This window comes from Aspergillus steynii (genome assembly GCF_002849105.1).
Source record: "Aspergillus steynii IBT 23096 chromosome Unknown P170scaffold_3, whole genome shotgun sequence".
Classification (NCBI taxonomy): Eukaryota; Fungi; Ascomycota; class Eurotiomycetes; order Eurotiales; family Aspergillaceae; genus Aspergillus; species Aspergillus steynii.
Genome location: NW_020194400.1, coordinates 2,637,237 through 2,654,321, shown reverse-complemented (window position 1 = coordinate 2,654,321; position 17,085 = coordinate 2,637,237). Strand labels below are relative to the sequence as shown.

Here is a 17,085-nt window from a genome sequence, read left to right as displayed (position 1 = left end):
GTGAGTATACCACGTAGTTACCGTATGGAGTAACCAACTAGACCGATGAACGGTGACAAAGCATTTCCCCGAAGAAAATAAGAATAAAATAAAAAGCGAGACACCATGGCCATAACGACCTCCATTATGACATCAACGCCTACCAGAAAGGCGAGATAACGCACGTCAGTAAGGGGGAATTGCCATGCCGTGCCGTGCCATATGGTCATGTCATTAGTGGATAATGGCAACGAGAGTGATGCGCTGCAAGAACCATGATGTTCGGAGCCCTCAAACATCAAACATCTCCCTTCCCCTCGGTTTCTCATGCAGTCCGAGCGTTGCAGGTGTGTAGGTAGTAAGCACTGTCGGTAGATAGGTCATGGTCGTGCCTAGGGCACCGAGGGAACGCAGGTAGGGGGAATGGATGGATGGATGGATGGTCCGGCCGGTTCCTCGTTCGCGGCTTCCAGTCAAAAATAGAGTCACAGCTCTCGAAGAGCTCATATGCTAGTCTGTCTCAACCCAAACTCGCCTCGTCTTCTGCATGAGCACCCAGACTGGCTTGACCTGAAACTAACCCCTCCGTGCAATAGCAGCGCCGCGGTGGCCGATGGCGCATCCGTCGCGTTTTTTCTTTTTCCGGGTAGATGGCATGGGTGCGTGCTAGCCTCTTGCCTGTGAGAGGATGACGCTATGTCACCGTGCCTACTGTCTAGTATGTAGGTTTTGATGGTTAATTGCGGAGAAGCATGATAAGCAATACCGACGTTAAGAAAGATGGGATGACAAAAGCACTGATGCCTTATCCTTTTTTCCCTTTTCGTCATTTTCCCCTCAGGATTATTTACCTCACTTTGCGACAAAAAACGTGGGCTACTTACCTACTGGCCTCACCCTACTTGGGTGGTTTAGTCATGAGTATTGGTAACTCACTACTCGGAGGCCCCGTTTTTTCGGAGAACCGAGCCAAGACGAAAAGAGCGTTTCGAGCAGTGATGCGACGAGAATTAAGATCTACCGCAAGTTGCGGTATCAGGCTGACTAACGCGTGTTTCAAGGTTGGAGAAAGAGGGACGGCGATGCGATGGATGCACTGCGGTCGGGTTCAGTCCCCCGGAGTTCTAAGGAAATACATGCCTAGTACCGAAAGAAAAAAAATAATAAATAAAAAAGATTATGCAGTTCATAATAGTCCCTGCACCCTATTCGCGACCTTTCTCTGGGCTGGTCCAGAATGAAACTTGATCCGTCCGTGCTTCTTCTGCATCCGACCCAGTCCCAGTGCCCTCCCGCAGTACATACTGTCATCATTGAATCGGCGGGAAGAAACAGGCAGAAAAAGAAAAAAGCACGGGCAGGGCCAGGGACTAACCCAAACGGCAAAAGGACCCATGGGTTGGTGGATCATTGAATCATTGGATCACTAACGGGCCGGCCCTAAGGGTACCGGAGAAAGGCATGGAAGGGACAGAATGTTATGTGTCGGACGCGACGGGAGGGATTGGGAAAAGGGAAGGGAGTAGGGAGTATGCAAAGGCGCATGTTGAAGGCCGATTCAGCACGAGATGCAGGTCTACTTCGGGCTGCAGTGGACAGCCTCGGGGAGGTGAGATCTCGAGGGACAATAAGATCCGGGGCGGCGTAATCCAGACTTTCCTCAGGCCTCAAGAGATCCCAGCCATGGGCGATACTGCGTACTGTGTAGCGTTGGACCTGGTGATGGGCTTCAGGGTCAAGCGAACGTCCTATCACACACCTTCGGGGATGATTGGCCACCGGTTGATACGGTATTGTATGACCTCCTGTCCATCTGATCAGGGCCCCTCCTCCGGCTGGGACGGTACGGTTCTGTCCCGGCAGGCGATCATGGGATGGGGGACACTGACACCGGCGCTGACTTTGGCCCTGACACACGGACTCCGTTTTTTTTGGGCATCATCCCAGGCCAAGACTCCCAAGGCTTGAGGGTAGGCGGGTGGGTTCAGGTACCTACCGACGTCTTGGAAGAACCGCCTGCGACGGTGAGGACGCGCGAGAGTCGCTGAGTGCCAATCATCCGGGCTCGTTTGTGACGGGGGGGAGAACCTGTGCCTGAGTCAGGCTGATAGGGAGTCCAGGAACTTCGTCCTCAAGGGGATGCGATGCGATGCGACTGCGACGCGGACTCTGACACTACGAGAAGGAGAGAAGGAGAGAGGGAGAGCAGTCCCGGTCGGACTAACCGCATGGGGCAAGGAGGGGAACCGGCCATCCATGGATACGCGGTACCGTAACAGCGACGGATCTCGGGGAGGCCTTGATAGGCTGTCGATAACCAAATTCCATCCATGATCATTCCATCCTCTTGCTCTGGGTGTACTAGGTAGGTACTAGGTAACTCCCGGGTCCTCAGGATGATGTCTTCCCAGTCTGCAAGTGCTCCTCGAGCATCGCACTCACGATGACTACGGTAGGAAGTAGAAGCGGGGGAAATCGGACACTGTACAATAACAGGCAAGTGGGGGGCATCGGCTTGGAGGGGAAATCATCGCCAGTCCCTCCTCCAAAGCACTATGAGGAGGAGTACTCTGAGGTACCTCGACCTCTGGATATACCGCAAGAAGCGGTAGGTGGGATGTACCACCGAGTACATGATGTGAAGCGCTCGTGGTCTGATGGGATTAATCATCGCCAGGACAAAAGCACAAAAGCACTGGGCGAACAACCGCACAATGCTTATTCATCCGCGGTGCCAAAAGCGAAGTTTCCCCTGCCAGATGCACGTCTGCCCAACGAAGCATCCAATGACCGCCGTTCGTTAATCTCGGGAACCCTCAGAAATCGTCGCCTCGCCTTTTGGCTTTTCCGCTGACCGCTGGATGAGTTGATGCCGCTCTGGCGATTAGTCGCTCGGCCTACTGGGTCCTTGGTTTAGGGTCGATGGGGTTTCGTTCGGGGGGTTTTATGGATCAATCCAGAGGGTCGATTATGGTTATTTTGGTTGGAATCTGGGATTTGGGATTTTCTGGGTCGATGGCCGGCGGCAGTAATCGCCCTCAGTTTGATTTATTTTTATTTTCGATTTCTTTTATTTTTTATTTCCTTATTATTATTATTTTCGGCCCGTTGGTGGTATTTTCTTTGATTTCTTGGATTTCTTTTATTTAATTCTATTTTATTTTATTCTGAAGACTAATTTCTTTTTATTTTATTTTTTTTGTTAAATTTTTTCCTAACCTTCTCGTTGATCAGGACGGCTCTGATCAGAACCTAAGTGCTACTAGGCAGAGGTACCTGGACGAGACGCTCTCTCATGGTTCCTCATTAAGATATATGGACTTCCCCCTCCCTCGTCACTTGCTCTTCTCCCTCCATCATCATCACTATTATTATACTGCCCGGGAAACCCTCCAGGAGTTTCTTCTGATCACAAGAGACCTCGTCCTCATTCTCCTCTTCACTACATTTGATCTTCTTCTCCCCCCTGCTCCATTTCTTACTCTTCTACTCCTCCTCCCTCCCTCTCACTTTACCACTACTACGACCGACTGGACCTAGTCTCTTCTTCCTGCATATTTTTTCCCTTCTCTCCAATACCTATCAACTTCTCCGTCCTATTTACTTTTTCCCTCCCTCCTGTTACACCTGACTCTTTCGACCTCTTCTTTTATTTTCTTCCTCGCCATCACCAACCACCCAAAACCCCGCACCTTCTTGGGTTTTTTTCCGTACACCCATTTTACACACCGCCTCTTGATCTCTGCGACAGTCGAGGCCATCCACCTTTTTTTCCTTGTTCTATTTTCGTCCCATTTTCACACTGGCATAGTCATGGCGAGATATTCTCAACCTTTTGACTTCTACCAACAATCACCGTCGACGTTGGATGCAAAACCCTCGTTTCCTGAAGAGGACGAGATGAGTGTACTGGACGATAAGATCTTGGATTCGACATCACCCGAACTGTCTTCCTCCATGGCCGATCCTCGGCGATCCTCATATGACCATGCGCCGGATGCCTTCACGCATCGAGATTCCGTCTGGTCCGATTTCTCCCAATCAGTCTCCAGCAACCAGTCCCGACACAACTCCCAAGTCGGCCACCAATTCTTTGAATCCGCTCCCAACCCTTTTATGCGGGTAGACGGCGCCCACCCGGCCTCAGCTTATGGTCAGCAGGCATCCTGGTCGCTTTCCAAAGATTCGGGCTCGTGTACGCCGACCGCCATGTATGAGCATTTCCCCTCGGAGATGGACAACGGCTCGTCAGCTCCCTTCTCGGGCGGTGCCGTGGGCCCCGTGAGCGCCATCAACCTGTCCTCCATGTCGTACCGTCCCAGTATGGCCTTCGCCGCCTCGGGTGCCGTCGCCATGTCGCCGCAGTCCAGCCAGGGCTGGATGCCGGCATCGACCGACATGCCGGATGCCGCTTCTCGTCCCACGAAAAGCCCTACCTATCGGAACAGCTCGCCCTTGAGCGTCCGACGGGATGGCATCCGGAAGAAGAACGCTCGCTTTGAAATACCAGCCGAGCGCACGTTGAGTAACATCGACCAGCTGATCAGTCAGTCCAACAATGAGGAGGAGATCAAGGAGTTGAAGCAACAGAAGCGGTTGCTGCGAAACCGGCAGGCTGCGTAAGTGTCCCCGATGATGTTCCCCCCTCACCTAACGACAAGTCAACTAACGCATCCACTCGACAGTTTGGATTCTCGTCAACGCAAGAAGCTTCACACCGAGAAGCTCGAGGAAGAAAAGAAGCAATACACCCAAGCCCTCACCGATCTTGAGGAAGAGCTGCGGGAAGCGAGAGCGCGGGAAGACCAGCTGATTCGTGAGAGGAACGAATGGGTCGCCGCCCAGCAGGAGATCACCCAATACATCAACACCATGCACATGGATAAGGATGAGATGATCCGGGTACACACGCTGGAGACCACCGAGCTCCGCAAGAAGAACAACATTCTCAAAGAGACCGTCGAGAAGCTCGAGCGACACGCAAGAGCCGCCCCTGCTCCCTCGAACATGGCAAGCGAATTCTCTGACTTTGAGAACCTGACCATGGGTAACAGCCCGTGGGAAGACTTCACTATGGTCAACAGCCTGTCTCTTGACGCCGACCCCGTCTCTACTGCTCCCACCGGACAGTCGTCCTCTCTTGTGTCGGCCAATGACCGGGGCGCCGAGAAGTCCAACGACTACCCGTTCAGCTGGAACGCTTTCTACATGTGTCTCCTCTTCGGTGCCTTTATTGCTTCCAACAACAACTCGCTCTCTGCTCGCGCCATTCCTCAATTGTCCGAGGAGTACCGAGCCGAGTCGGCCAACGTTCTCAGGGCTGTGTTGTCTTCCTCCCCGCCTGAGTTGGCTCATCCCATGGGCCAGGCCGCCGTCGCTTCGTCGTCGGCTGGTCCCCTCCCGACCACCATCAGCGGTGCCGAGATGGCTCAGATGAGTGCCGGTACCGTGCACTCCAACCTGGATGAGCTTCACAACACGCTTGCGATGCCAACGAAGGAGCAGGAGCAAGAGCAAGTCTTTTCGCTGAACGCGGAGCAGTACAACTCCTTGACCACCTACGAGGACCCCAATGTCAACTACAAGTCGCAGCAGCCCTCCAACCTCCAGCAGGCGCTGGCTGCCATGCAAGGTAGTGCGCCCGGAAGTAAGATTCCCGGCAAATCTACCTCGGACGTCTACTCGAGGTCGCTCATGTGGGATCGCGTTCCCGAAAAGGTAATCCGAGATTTCCGCCGCATGGTTCAGGATTACGGTGCCCCTCCCGTCAAGGAAGAGGAATCGGGCTTCGGTCAAGCCTGAGTAGTTTAAAACCACCCAAAAAAAATACTCCCGATGATATCGAGGTCTAACCGTACACTGCCCATGTCCAACTTCTCCTCACCTTGTTCAGAGCAAAAACATCCTGCCTAGCCTTCTCTTTCCTCACAGCAAAGCAAAACAACTTGGCCGGCATATGCATTCTCTTCTTCCTTTTCGCCTTTGCCGTCTTCTGTTCGTTTACCAGAATACTTCTCTTGCACATTGTGCCTATCGATACACGACTGTTGGCCAGCTTTAGCCAGACTTAGCCATATGCATGCATAGACAGCTTGCCATTTACTTCGACTGGATATATGACTTTTAACGGACTAGCTTTTCATGACTGCGCCTGACGAATTAGCGATGTGTTTTATATGTTTTCGCACTCCTTCGGATGATTTCGGCGTACTTGTGATTTTTATTCTTCGGGACTCGGGCCGGGGAAATGAATTTAACGGACCGATCAGAACATTTTTGCATTTGTGTGTATATTGCGTTTGCCTTCTTCTTTCTCGGTCCTCTTCGGGTCGCTTTTACTCTCTTCTTTCTTGGGGAGGTACGGATTGGGCTTGGCCCTGGATGTTTTTTCTTCTGAACATGTTGACCACCAGTCACACGGTACCACGGAACGCGTTTTTGACTTTGACCTCTGAACATTGCATTTGGGATTTTGTGTATCTGGGATTTTCTTTCTGCGTTTAGCCATTGGTTTTTTTCTGTTGCATTTGCGAGTGGGTTGGATTCGGCCGAGGGCGGCATTTCTGCTATGATTGTTATGATACGACTGATGTCTACGATGGGAACGTCTGTTAATGTCTATCTGTTTGATGATTCTGTTGTTTGCTGGACAGCCGGGCTGCCATATATGGGGTGGCCCATGGAGCGTTTTACCACGATCTTTTCACTCTCCTTTGTCAGATACTTTCTTCTCCGAGGCCATTCCACATTGGATTTGGTCTCTTTTTACACACCAGGCCTTTTTGGGCCTGGATTGGGCTTTGGCCCGCGCCACTCGTTTGAGAAATCACATTTCATTTGTTCCTACTTGTCACACGGCTCCTGCCTGGACTGTATATATTGACAGATGATGTCTATGAGGATATGACCTGACTTGACAATGAACATCACAACGACATGCATTCGGGGCCAAAAGACGTAGAGTTTACCTAGTGATATGGTGACCATCAGTCACTCTTGGGTTCACCAGGATTCATCATGCTACAGAAATTATATTACTTCATTTGCAGGAGCCGTGGTACAAATCTACTCAGGTTAATGGTTAATGTAAGAAATTAAAAATGAAAAATGAAAATGAAAAGGCTAGAGGGTCTATAGAAGGAAAAGGAAAAGCAAGGTGTAGCCTGAGGGCTCTTGGTTGCCTGGTTGCCTGGCTGCCTTGTTTCTGCCTTCCCCACCAATTGTAGAACAATACAATTACCTCGACGCTTAACTCTCTGTCTATTAACCTCATATTGAGCTCCCATCCCATGGCTACTTCCGCTTCTGTGCTGGATATCATCTCTTCAGCAGGTCTCTCTCCCACAGAGCATCTTCTTCTAAAGCACTTTGTCGAAACCGCCGATGATTCAGAATTAGCCGCGCGGTATCTCAATGCGAGGCTCCGTCAATGTGAAAATGTGAAAGCCGGTCTGCGTTCATTTAAACACGATTGGAGACGTTTGGTGTTCAAATGTAGATATCATATCATACTTGGCCTTATTTTGAACACTAATCAATTGCAGTGACGAGCTGCGATCCAATTCCTGGACACCTGGAATCTCTCCTCTACCGCAGAGATGGTCCATCCTGCTCCTTGTCCAGAAATGTGAAGGGCAACTCGGCCAACGCTGGAGCGGAGTCAGCCTACATAATTCCTCCGTCTTTTGTCCAAAGCATCGAATCAGATAAGGTGAGATTGACTCCGATAGTGGATCGTCTTCCAGGAACTTATCTAACTGGAACCGTAGCACGCTCTGACTGAGATCCTAGAGGCTTTCTTGTCCCCGCCAAAGCTTTTACAATTGAAGGCTCTACTTACCAGTCAGGATGATGATTCATCGTCTCTTCGAAATATGTGGCGTCTGTCTCCGAGTATGCACGACGCCTTTCGTCACGGTCATGTAAATATAAGGTCTATGGCTTACAGGCGTGCGGAAATCGGTTGTCCACCTGAGGAATGTGAGCAGGACGAGGATCCAACAACACAGGTCAGTGAGACGATACAAAAGATAACGTGAGCTACCATTAACTCCTCTACTCGAAGTACTCCTATACCATGCATACTTTGTATCCCGAAGAGCCTACGGGTCTTTTCTTGGGAGACGGGGAATGGCTCGATCGTTCAATATGGTATTTTAAATTCTCTACGCCAGACGCTGCTATAATGAGCCTGCCGAGTACATTTCTGTTTGATGTCCATCGTGGGTTCGCCACCGCATTGCATCTCTTTTCTATCGAGGATAAAATCTCATCAGGATGGCCAAAGCCTTCAAGAAGTACGAATTCTCTTAAGATTTGTAATTGTTAAATTCTGACCTTTTACATAGGCTGGCTAAGTCCATTTATTCGAAAGCCCTTCTTCTTTCTCTCACGATTTGTACCTCACTGGATACGAATGAGATTCTATCTGTTTCTTAAACCGATTGGACGTCGACTCTACGGACCGGGAAGGTCATCTTGGGTTCAACGATTACCCTTCGGATTGGTCATTAAGGATTGCTTCAAAGCCCCCGAGAATGAACCCAACGCCCTCAAGCTCGTTGAAAAGTACACGAACATTCCCGCCCCTCGCCTCATCGACGTTGGTGAACATGATGGCAACACCTACATGGTGATGACCCATCTCCCCGGGCAAAGCCTTGCAGAGGTTGGCCACCTCATGTCTTACGCTGAACGAGATCGTTTCGCCGACGACCTAGCAGCCTGCGTTTCGCAACTTCGAATGATCCCCAACAACACGCCATACAAATTCGGAGACACCCTCGGGGGGCCCGTGGTAGACCACCGTATTCCTGATGATTGTGGTGGTCCATTCAACACCGAGGCAGACTTCAATGACCATCTTGTCAGCCACCTGGCGTGCAACATATACGACGCCGTCGACGGTCTGCCCATTCGTCAAGATCATCGCTCATTCTTTACGCATTCGGATTTTCACGCGACGAACCTCCTCATCGAAGGTGGTCGGTTAAGCGGTATTATTGATTGGGAATGTGCGGGTTACTTGCCGGAGTACTGGGAGTTCACGAAGGCTATGTATACGTCTAACTGGAAGCCCATACAGCAGGCTATATTCCACCGTGCGTTTGGACATGAATATGACGATGAGTTGGCGGCTGAGCGGAAATTGTGGGCGTTGACGCCATTCGGAGTGTGATGGTGCTCGTTTTCTATCTTACTGGATGAGATTAACCCCGTTTGAAAAGGACGGCGTTTACAGAGAGTAACCTCAGGAATCCAAACTATTCATTCGTCTAATCTAAATCCAATCAACAGAGACAATGTAGTGTAGTATCTAGAGCATCGTCTCCACCGAACCGAGATCATCCGTCTAGACCATTCCTAACAATACCAACCTCCGATCGAATTACTCCCTGGCTAAACTTAATCATAGCATCCAACCACCCATCCAACCATCTAAACGCATGAATGCACCTTCATGATAGGTATGGAACCATTTACGCGCCGCCCTTTAGCACGCAGTACTTAGCCGCCCCGTGTGCCGGCCCCAACCCCTACGGCGTAGGTGATGGGTATCCGGCGCTTCAGCGCAGCGCTATCTTCTCCAATAATCACTCGCTCTCCTCTCTTCCTTCTCTTTGTTCTATTCATAGTTATACCTACCTAGGTCGTTATGGGCTGATACCGCAGCACGTACTATTCTACGCGCGCGCACTTGTTGGATAACGCAGAAACGCAATTGGGCATGTAACCCAACCCGGACCGTCTCTCGGGCTAGATGTTTCGGCACCGTGGTGTAGTGTTTTTCTTTGTTCCGGAAGTGCAGTCGGAAGGTAAGCTGGTCTAATTGGTTTTGCGTCCATGTGGAAGTTAAGCGCCACGCTATGGCTCCTATTTACTTACGCAGTACTTACTGCGTACCTGGCTAGCTGGCTAGGACCTCTTCGTACCTTCGAGACTTGATTAAATCGCTCGGTCCTGGCTCAGATAGCAGCGCGTAATAGTGTAGCACGTAGTAGGATAGAGATGAAGGAATTGATCGGCCCAGGCCCAGCCCGATGGGTGTCCTGGGACAAGTGCCTGGTTCAGCCAGCCATGGCTCAAGCTTACGTTTCTGGTCCGCTTTGACGCCCGGCTTGCTCTGGCGAGAAGTGAAGGGCGAGTGATGCGGTCTAGAGTTGTCGGGTTGGTTGGATCGGCTTTTCGTGTGATACCTGGAGAACTCCGTACTAGAATACTAGGCCAGGTGGGCGGGTAAGAACTAAGGCGAGGGATGGGGTGGAGAACATTTCTCTAGTTTAGAAATCACTCGTGTTTACGCAGTTGCGAGGATTCTGTGCTTCTGGTTTCCTACGCGAAGGGCTAAGCATATGGTGTCATCACAGGTACACAAAGCCCTCCCTGGGTGCCTGGGTACCAGGCAGGGACTGGACGTGACAGGCGGATTAAAATAGCCAGCCTCCGGAGGTTTCACAGACACAGAAATGAAGGCGCAGGTGGTGGGGAAGGATAAGCACGAGATGAGCAAAACGAAGAGCAAAAAGGTTAATGTTAAGCAAAGGGTATGTTTAAGGCTGGAGGCTGCAGTCCAAAATGAGGCTGCTTCGGACCAGGTCGGGTCACAATTCCATTATTCATCAGTGTAGATAGTAGGTAGGTAGATGGGGGTGGTAAATGGTTTGCATGTAAATGGCAGTCAGATGGTAACACGGCATTCCGGTGATAGTCACTTTGATTCTGGTGACTGTTCCGCATGGGAAACCAAAGGAAAGGGGTTCGGGAATCCCTTCATGTAACCAAAAAAAAAAAAAAAAAAAAAAAAAAAAAGGTCGGCCAATGCTTAGGAATGTTGAATGGACTCCGAGGTGATATGAGACGTCGACCAGGCTGTGAGTCCTCTCCCAGGATCGCTACAATGATCTCATTTGGGATTGTATTTGTCCTTCCAGATCCTGTAACGGAGTAACCGAACGTCATGTCAGCCTAAGATGGTCGCAGTCGCGATAGCGTGGGATGGGAGGAGTGGAGGAGGAAGATGGGATGTGGTTGGTGGAGGGCGTGATGGCGCGGTGCATGGCGCAGTTCGCAGACATCGTCTGTCCGCCTATCAATTCAACCGTGGGCGCTGCTTCCCAGACATGATATCTGCAGGTGATGGAGAGGAGAGGTGCAGATCATGGGTTCCATATGGAGCGTTGAGCTCATCACGCTTAGGGGATATGCAGGACCAAAGGTAAAATGGGGAGACAATAAAAGAATAAAGATCTGCGGATTTGTTGGCACTCACCAGGAATTTCCGACTAAGTTGTTGCCTTTTTCTTCGGCCAGTCGGTAGTATTTGGCGGCCGCGTACTAATTCAAAGCGATCCAAAGTTAGCTAACAAAGTCACTATGTGGGAGGTGAAGGACAAAGCGCACGAGTGATGCAAGTCTTGTAAAAAGTATTGATGCCCAAGACTACCATCGACACGAGGCAATTCTCCTCAACACCACCTTTCGAACTGGAAATAGCAACATGACGCAAGCAAATTTCTTACCTTATCCTTTTTGCCCCCAAATCCCTCAAGGTAGCACCATGCGGTTTCATTCATGGCATCTGTGTCGCCCAAATTGGCGGCCGTCTCAAAGTACTGCCGCGCGGCCGCAGGGTCTTTTTGGACACCCCAGCCGTTGCGGAAGCAGTTGCCCAGCTCGAAGATCGCAAGCACCAGTTCTCCTTTGGCTGCACCGCCTTTTTTGATCCCCGCCTGCAGGGCTTGGGACTCGATCGAAGCGGAGTTGGATGCTGCCGCCGAGAGATATGTCACCGCTTTATCGGGATCTTGGGGACAGCCCCAGCCGTGTCTGCAAGCCCGCTATCAGAACAGTGCTTGGTTTTCTCGACATGTCGTAAAGAGAGGTCGAGTGAAGGGAACCATGTAGGCTTACCTAAGGGCAAGGCCATAAAGCACCTGGCTGAGTGCATTATTGGCACCCGTAGGCTCTGCCAATCGGCGGAACATCTCCGTTGACTTTTCTAATTCTGTGATTGAGATATATCAGCATAACCCAATAGCCAATATGGAAAGATCTTCTCTTGCCGCCAGCCTCGTGAAGCCGAATTGCCTCTTGTACGTTGACCTACACCTCTTGTTAAACCTCACCCTATACTCAAGATGACCGAATAGCACTCACATCTCCCTCCCGATCCATAACCCCACTATGACTAGAGCTCCTCGATCTTGACATCGGGCTAGTCGGCCCAAAGCCAGCCGACGAGGTTGGCGACAAAGGTCCCGCGAACTGCGGGTTTCGCTGAACCAGCATCGTTGCCCTTTTCTCCCATTGTGCCTCCGTATCCTGCTCATTACCCTTATCGTCCGTGATCTGGGGAAGGTCCGCGGGGACATTGACCGAGTTCGCGCTCGAGTTCCGCCGATCCCGATGCAGCAAATGCGACAGCCGGCGCTCTCCGCGCGCTCGCGACGGGGATGAGGAGCCTTGCGACTCGGAAGGCGATCGGGAACGACTGAACGGGTTCAATGACCGACGATGCGACGAGGAGCTGGGTCGCGAGGGATCCAGGTATGCGGCATGGCGTTGATCGACATCGCGGTCGCCTTCGTAGATGGGCGGCCGGATGACTTCATGCGTAGTGGTATCGGATCGGACGAAGGTGATGTCAGGCACCGGACTTAAAGTCGTCGAAGGGACCCCAGCAGAATACTGCGCGCTGTTATCGCCAATCTTGTCTTTCTTCTGGAGAATATCTCGCAGCGGCATTATTGTCGTCTTTGTTGTTGCGGGGAGAAAGCGGGTGGATACTCGGCACACGCGATCCGAGTTGTTGGAATTGTGTTGATCGGGTTGGATTTCCCAGGGAATGCGACACTCGAGGGGAAGATGCAAAGGACAGTAGACTTCCAGACAGACAGGAGAAGATGTCAACGTTGAAATAGATCCAAAAACACGAAGATCTCAGCCCTGCAGACTAAACGGCAAGGCACAAGCGCTGAGCCGTGGCTGTGTCAAAGGGCCTTTTGTCTGATGATTGATTTGCCCGTCGCGGCTCGACATCCATGGTTGACGGCGTCTTGGCCCCCTCTAAGTGTCTGGCAATTTCCGTCCTTCGTCTGCTCCTTCGCGTTGTGTCCGTTGCACTGGGGAATTCCACCCCTGGACCTTGTCACTGGTCAGGGTGGATTATCCATTTTTTTGTTTGGAAGAATGGATGATTCGAGGGGTCATTGTTGTTGAATCAGACAAACTATCCCTGTTGTGTTCGAGGCGTTGAGGCGATGCATTGGTTGGCGTGGAAGTTCAGAATGACATCAGACGAAAGTGCACTGGAAGATCCTTCATCTTATCAGCACTGTCATATCGGAGTTGAAGTAGACGATTGATTCGATGGAGAATGCGAATGCCACTTATGAATAAATGGATACGTTAGTTAACTAATTATCCATCGTCGCGGTTGGTCAGCATGCATGCAAGGGTTTATGCACACAACCAGTTGAAGTCAGAGTCAATGATTTTTTACGTCAAGGGTCGAGTCTGAGACTATTCTTATTCTCGTCTAGGCTCAATAGTGCTTCGTGTTGTCATAAATAAATGTACTTCTTAAGACCACGCAGTATAAAGGAAGAAGGTGGTGCAAAGGGAGTTCGGCTACGCATCGGAAAAAGGCGGGGACATGGTTTGCCCATGCAAACACCACACGGATTGATTCAGAACAAGTCACTTTATTGAAAAAAAATACATAGTACAATCATCTACAATACTCCTGATTTTGATCAGAATGGTATTGGTGTGTCTAAGTGGGCACAGAAACAGATCCTTAATTTGTACAGGATGTCAACAGCGAGGACGCCATTCATGCGAGTCCATTTACTGGGCCTTGGAAGACATGATACCTGGAGATATGTCAGTTGCTATAATTCCACACCTGGGACTCACATTGACAACTTACGCTCAACGTCGGCGACGCTCTGCTGGAGGATCTGCTGGAGAGCCTTGGGGCTCTCGAGCTCCTTCTGGATCTTGGCGATGATGGTGTCGGCAAGCTCACGCTGCTGGCGCTGCTTAACCTGCCCCTCGTAGCGGACCCAGGAGTCGAGAACCTGCTTGGCCTCGGCAGCCAGAGCAGTACGCTGCTCGAGCTCGTAGGCCTGAGACTCGAGCTGGGCGGTTTCCTTTGGGAAAATTGTCAACAACGATCCTTGTGCACAACCCGGGAAGAACACGCTCCCTGCCAGGCAAGAGAAAGGTGAATATCTACCTTGGAAACAGCAAAGAGCTGCTTGGTGATGTCAACAACACTGGAGAGCTCCTTGACGTTGTCCATACGCTGCTGGACAGCGCTGGTGTGGTCGGCACGGGCAGCGTTCAGGATGTCCTTGTGCTTCTGAACCTGACCCTCGGCCCACTCACGGTAGACGGGACCACCGTACTTAGCAGCGGCAGTGAAGACGCTGAGAAGACAGAAAGCAGCAACAGTCTCCTCGTTCATGACATAGAGCTCATTGCTGATGGCGGCAACGGAGATACCGGCGGCGGCGGAGAGGATGGCGGTCTTGGAGACCAGGGTGTTGCCAGGGAGAGAGTCGAGGATCGACTGAGCCTTCTTCTGGGGGTCCTCGGAGGGGAGGTTGGAGGCCGAACGAGACGCGGTCAAGCTGGCAGTGATGGGAGCGACGTTGCGCGCGGGAAGGGTCGGCCGGAGCCGGGCAGCACCTATTTAGGGGGTTAGCGACCTGAAGGAGACGTTCGAGCGGACCGGAAAGAGGCGGTTGCGGCATACCGAAGGCGCTCTTAGCCACACGAGAAGCCATTGTAGCGATGGGGAAGACCTTGACAAGATGGGATGGGTGAACGGAACTGAGGAGACTCTGAGGTCCGAAAGGCGGTTTGGGCGGTGCGGGAAGACACTAACCACTATAGGCTTAGCGCCCTCGATTCGGAAAAACCGCTAGCCGAGGGATCTCCAAAAATTGATGCTTTCTGGAAGACACTCTCAAGGCGACGGCACAGGCTTCTCTTGAACGCGCCCGATATTCTTCGCAGACACCATGCCAGCCCCTACGACCGCAGCCGCGAGCTCCAAAAAGCGAAAGAGCGCCAAGGAAACCAGCGCCCACTCTTCCAAACGCCGTGCAGTCGCCGAAAATGATAGCGCAGATGCGATGGCCGAAATCCAGCACCTGGAAGACCAGATCTCGGAGTCGCGAAAGCACTACAACAACATCGCCACACTGATTGGGAGGCTCAATGTCGATGGGAATGGTGGAAAACCAAATTTGGCGGTGGCAGTGGCCCTCTGCCGGGTCTTCAGCAGATTGATTGCTGCCGGAGATCTTGGAGAGACAAACCGGGCCGCGGAAAATGAGAGAATCATTGCGGCCTGGTTGAAGGAGCGTCTTCGCGAGTATCAGAATGCTTTGGGGAGTATCATTCGTAACAGCGATTCTTCTTCTCAGGTTGGTCCACCAAACATGGGTATCTGAGTATCTGCTAACTGAACTCGTTTAGATCACGGCCATGGCTTTGAGTATGCGCCTGCTCCACGAACGCGCAGCATACCTTCCCGAGGATGACCTGCAACTATGGACGTCTGGTATATTTAGGACCATCGTTGAATCGGTCATCGAAGCCAGAAATGGGGAGACAGTGCGGTCCGAGTTCCTCGAGAAATTTGCGAATGAATACGAGGACGTGCGATTCCACATGTTTGCGCAGATTGCGTATGTTGCCCATACACCACCATACTTAAGATCTATGAGGTGATGCTAATTGAGTCTCCAGGGAATATGCGGAAACCAAAAGAGATTCAGAAACCATCGAAACCCTCATCTCCCTTCTCTCGGCCTGCGACACCGTGCCCTCTGCGGAACACAAATTTGAAAACTTCTACACCAAGACCAGCAAGAAGAACAAAAAGCTCGTCTCCGTCAACGCACACAAGAAACGGGCGCAGGATGCATGGCTCGCGGTTCTCCGTAGCGACATCTCCCCCTCGCAACGGAAAACCCTGCTGCGCATCATGGTCCACTCCATCGAGCCCTGGTTCAACCGACCCGAACTGCTCATGGACTTCCTGACCGACTCCTACAACGTCGGCGGCGCAACCTCGCTGCTCGCCCTCTCCGGTCTCTTCTACCTCATCCAGGAGAAAAACCTCGACTACCCCCAGTTCTACCAGAAACTGTACTCCCTCCTCGACGCCAACCTCCTCCACTCCAAACACCGCTCCCGCTTCTTCCGTCTCATGAACACCTTCCTCGCCTCCACCCATCTTCCCGCCACCCTCATCGCCAGCTTTATCAAGCGTCTCGCGCGCCTCGCCCTCAACGCTCCCCCCACCGCCATCGTCGCCATGGTCCCCTTCATGTACAACCTCCTGAAGAGCCACCCAACCTGCACCCTCATGCTGCATCGCCCGGTCCGCGACGACGCCACCAAGGCCCAGCTCGAGGCTGAGGGCATGGACGACCCCTTCGATGCGCAAGAGCCCGACCCCACCCGCACCAACGCCCTGGAGAGCAGTCTCTGGGAGATCGAAACCCTCCAGTTCCACTACCACCCCAACGTGGCGGCCATCGCGCGCATCCTCGCCGAGCAGTTCACGAAACAAATGTACAACCTGGAGGACTTCCTGGATTATACCTACCAGGGCATGCTGCAGGCGGAGCTGGGATCCGGCGACAAGCCGCTGAAGAGAATCCCCGTGGTGGAATATCAAATACCGAAGCGGATCTTCACAGACCGGTTGCTGGAGGAGGATGGTGGTCAGGATACCGCCCCTGGGCATCTTCTCAGAGGTCTGTGGGATTTCTCTTGAGGGGTTAAAATATAGATATGTTTGTCGGTTTTTTTCTTTTCTTTTTATTCTTCCTTTCATAGCGTATATATTTAGATTTGTTTTCATTTCCATGTTGAACAAATAAAAGCACGATCACCATTCTATATTATTTTCTAACGAGTCTCACTGAAGGCATAGTTGAAATCTGAATTGTTGATTATTGTATTAGTAGGTAATTCTCCTTTCCTATGCTAACTTGAGGCCGGAGATGAAGTGAAGTCTATCTAATTAAAAAGGGTGACAACTAAAGTGATGTATCACCAAATAAAGTGGTAGTTGTTTTTCCA

General features: G+C 51.5%; 8 protein-coding genes across 8 annotated transcripts; 5 read left to right on the top strand and 3 right to left on the bottom strand.

The window, feature by feature from the left end:
- Window positions 1–520: 520 nt before the first annotated feature.
- Window positions 521–1,330, top strand: P170DRAFT_152680 (uncharacterized protein). Its single transcript, XM_024842529.1, has one exon. It carries the CDS (start codon window positions 732–734, stop codon window positions 1,218–1,220), a length of 489 nt encoding a protein of 162 aa, XP_024706036.1. The 5' UTR covers window positions 521–731; the 3' UTR covers window positions 1,221–1,330.
- On the top strand, window positions 1,331–2,029 carry P170DRAFT_152714 (uncharacterized protein). The gene has a single exon (XM_024842530.1). The coding sequence runs from the start codon at window positions 1,441–1,443 to the stop codon at window positions 1,945–1,947; it is 507 nt and encodes a 168-aa protein (XP_024706035.1). The 5' UTR covers window positions 1,331–1,440; the 3' UTR covers window positions 1,948–2,029.
- Window positions 2,030–3,792: 1,763 nt separating this feature from the next.
- On the top strand, window positions 3,793–5,781 carry P170DRAFT_354456 (putative bZIP transcription factor; the record flags this gene model as incomplete). The annotated part of the gene is made up of 2 exons (XM_024844033.1): window positions 3,793–4,598; window positions 4,665–5,781. The coding sequence occupies 2 exons, from the start codon at window positions 3,793–3,795 to the stop codon at window positions 5,779–5,781; spliced, it is 1,923 nt and encodes a 640-aa protein (XP_024706034.1).
- A 1,445-nt stretch (window positions 5,782–7,226) lies between these two features.
- Window positions 7,227–9,255, top strand: P170DRAFT_463855 (aminoglycoside phosphotransferase family protein). The gene is made up of 5 exons (XM_024852194.1): window positions 7,227–7,473; window positions 7,524–7,690; window positions 7,749–7,988; window positions 8,045–8,276; window positions 8,328–9,255. Exons 1-5 carry the CDS (start codon window positions 7,269–7,271, stop codon window positions 9,155–9,157), a joined length of 1,674 nt encoding a protein of 557 aa, XP_024706033.1. The 5' UTR covers window positions 7,227–7,268; the 3' UTR covers window positions 9,158–9,255.
- A 1,533-nt stretch (window positions 9,256–10,788) lies between these two features.
- Window positions 10,789–12,235, bottom strand: P170DRAFT_435911 (tetratricopeptide repeat protein). Its single transcript, XM_024849046.1, has 5 exons — window positions 12,136–12,235; window positions 12,042–12,081; window positions 11,890–11,983; window positions 11,499–11,805; window positions 10,789–11,313 (listed from the first exon to the last, which is right to left on the bottom strand). The coding sequence occupies exons 3-5, from the start codon at window positions 11,961–11,963 to the stop codon at window positions 11,245–11,247; spliced, it is 450 nt and encodes a 149-aa protein (XP_024706032.1). The 5' UTR covers window positions 11,964–11,983; window positions 12,042–12,081; window positions 12,136–12,235; the 3' UTR covers window positions 10,789–11,244.
- On the bottom strand, window positions 11,998–12,855 carry P170DRAFT_152515 (uncharacterized protein). Its single transcript, XM_024842528.1, has one exon. It carries the CDS (start codon window positions 12,721–12,723, stop codon window positions 12,112–12,114), a length of 612 nt encoding a protein of 203 aa, XP_024706031.1. The 5' UTR covers window positions 12,724–12,855; the 3' UTR covers window positions 11,998–12,111.
- Window positions 12,856–13,649: 794 nt separating this feature from the next.
- atp4 (F1F0 ATP synthase subunit 4) lies at window positions 13,650–14,785 on the bottom strand. Its single transcript, XM_024849045.1, has 3 exons — window positions 14,741–14,785; window positions 14,219–14,673; window positions 13,650–14,132 (listed from the first exon to the last, which is right to left on the bottom strand). The coding sequence occupies exons 1-3, from the start codon at window positions 14,769–14,771 to the stop codon at window positions 13,893–13,895; spliced, it is 726 nt and encodes a 241-aa protein (XP_024706030.1). The 5' UTR covers window positions 14,772–14,785; the 3' UTR covers window positions 13,650–13,892.
- A 178-nt stretch (window positions 14,786–14,963) lies between these two features.
- On the top strand, window positions 14,964–16,893 carry noc4 (ribosome biosynthesis protein NOC4). Its single transcript, XM_024854612.1, has 3 exons — window positions 14,964–15,416; window positions 15,469–15,680; window positions 15,742–16,893. Exons 1-3 carry the CDS (start codon window positions 15,009–15,011, stop codon window positions 16,775–16,777), a joined length of 1,656 nt encoding a protein of 551 aa, XP_024706029.1. The 5' UTR covers window positions 14,964–15,008; the 3' UTR covers window positions 16,778–16,893.
- The last annotated feature ends 192 nt before the right edge of the window (window positions 16,894–17,085 follow it).

What these genes read in the sequence shown, in the direction of transcription:
- P170DRAFT_152515 (XM_024842528.1), bottom strand. Translation starts at nt 12,723, where the DNA reads ATGCCGCTGCGAGATATTCTCCAGAAGAAAGACAAGATTGGCGATAAC.
- noc4 (XM_024854612.1), top strand. Translation starts at nt 15,009, where the DNA reads ATGCCAGCCCCTACGACCGCAGCCGCGAGCTCCAAAAAGCGAAAGAGC. An exon ending in ACAGCGATTCTTCTTCTCAG is followed by an intron (nt 15,417 to 15,468) that starts GTTGGTCCACCA and finishes GAACTCGTTTAG; the next exon opens with ATCACGGCCATGGCTTTGAG. An exon ending in CACATGTTTGCGCAGATTGC is followed by an intron (nt 15,681 to 15,741) that starts GTATGTTGCCCA and finishes TTGAGTCTCCAG; the next exon opens with GGAATATGCGGAAACCAAAA.
- P170DRAFT_463855 (XM_024852194.1), top strand. Translation starts at nt 7,269, where the DNA reads ATGGCTACTTCCGCTTCTGTGCTGGATATCATCTCTTCAGCAGGTCTC. An exon ending in ACGAGGATCCAACAACACAG is followed by an intron (nt 7,989 to 8,044) that starts GTCAGTGAGACG and finishes CTCTACTCGAAG; the next exon opens with TACTCCTATACCATGCATAC. An exon ending in ATGGCCAAAGCCTTCAAGAA is followed by an intron (nt 8,277 to 8,327) that starts GTACGAATTCTC and finishes CCTTTTACATAG; the next exon opens with GCTGGCTAAGTCCATTTATT.
- P170DRAFT_435911 (XM_024849046.1), bottom strand. Translation starts at nt 11,963, where the DNA reads ATGTTCCGCCGATTGGCAGAGCCTACGGGTGCCAATAATGCACTCAGC. An exon ending in CTTTATGGCCTTGCCCTTAG is followed by an intron (nt 11,806 to 11,889) that starts GTAAGCCTACAT and finishes GCGGGCTTGCAG; the next exon opens with ACACGGCTGGGGCTGTCCCC. An exon ending in TTGGGGGCAAAAAGGATAAG is followed by an intron (nt 11,314 to 11,498) that starts GTAAGAAATTTG and finishes GCTTTGAATTAG; the next exon opens with TACGCGGCCGCCAAATACTA.
- atp4 (XM_024849045.1), bottom strand. Translation starts at nt 14,771, where the DNA reads ATGGCTTCTCGTGTGGCTAAGAGCGCCTTCG. An exon ending in TGTGGCTAAGAGCGCCTTCG is followed by an intron (nt 14,674 to 14,740) that starts GTATGCCGCAAC and finishes CCCCCTAAATAG; the next exon opens with GTGCTGCCCGGCTCCGGCCG. An exon ending in AGCTCTTTGCTGTTTCCAAG is followed by an intron (nt 14,133 to 14,218) that starts GTAGATATTCAC and finishes ATTTTCCCAAAG; the next exon opens with GAAACCGCCCAGCTCGAGTC.
- P170DRAFT_152680 (XM_024842529.1), top strand. Translation starts at nt 732, where the DNA reads ATGATAAGCAATACCGACGTTAAGAAAGATGGGATGACAAAAGCACTG.
- P170DRAFT_152714 (XM_024842530.1), top strand. Translation starts at nt 1,441, where the DNA reads ATGGAAGGGACAGAATGTTATGTGTCGGACGCGACGGGAGGGATTGGG.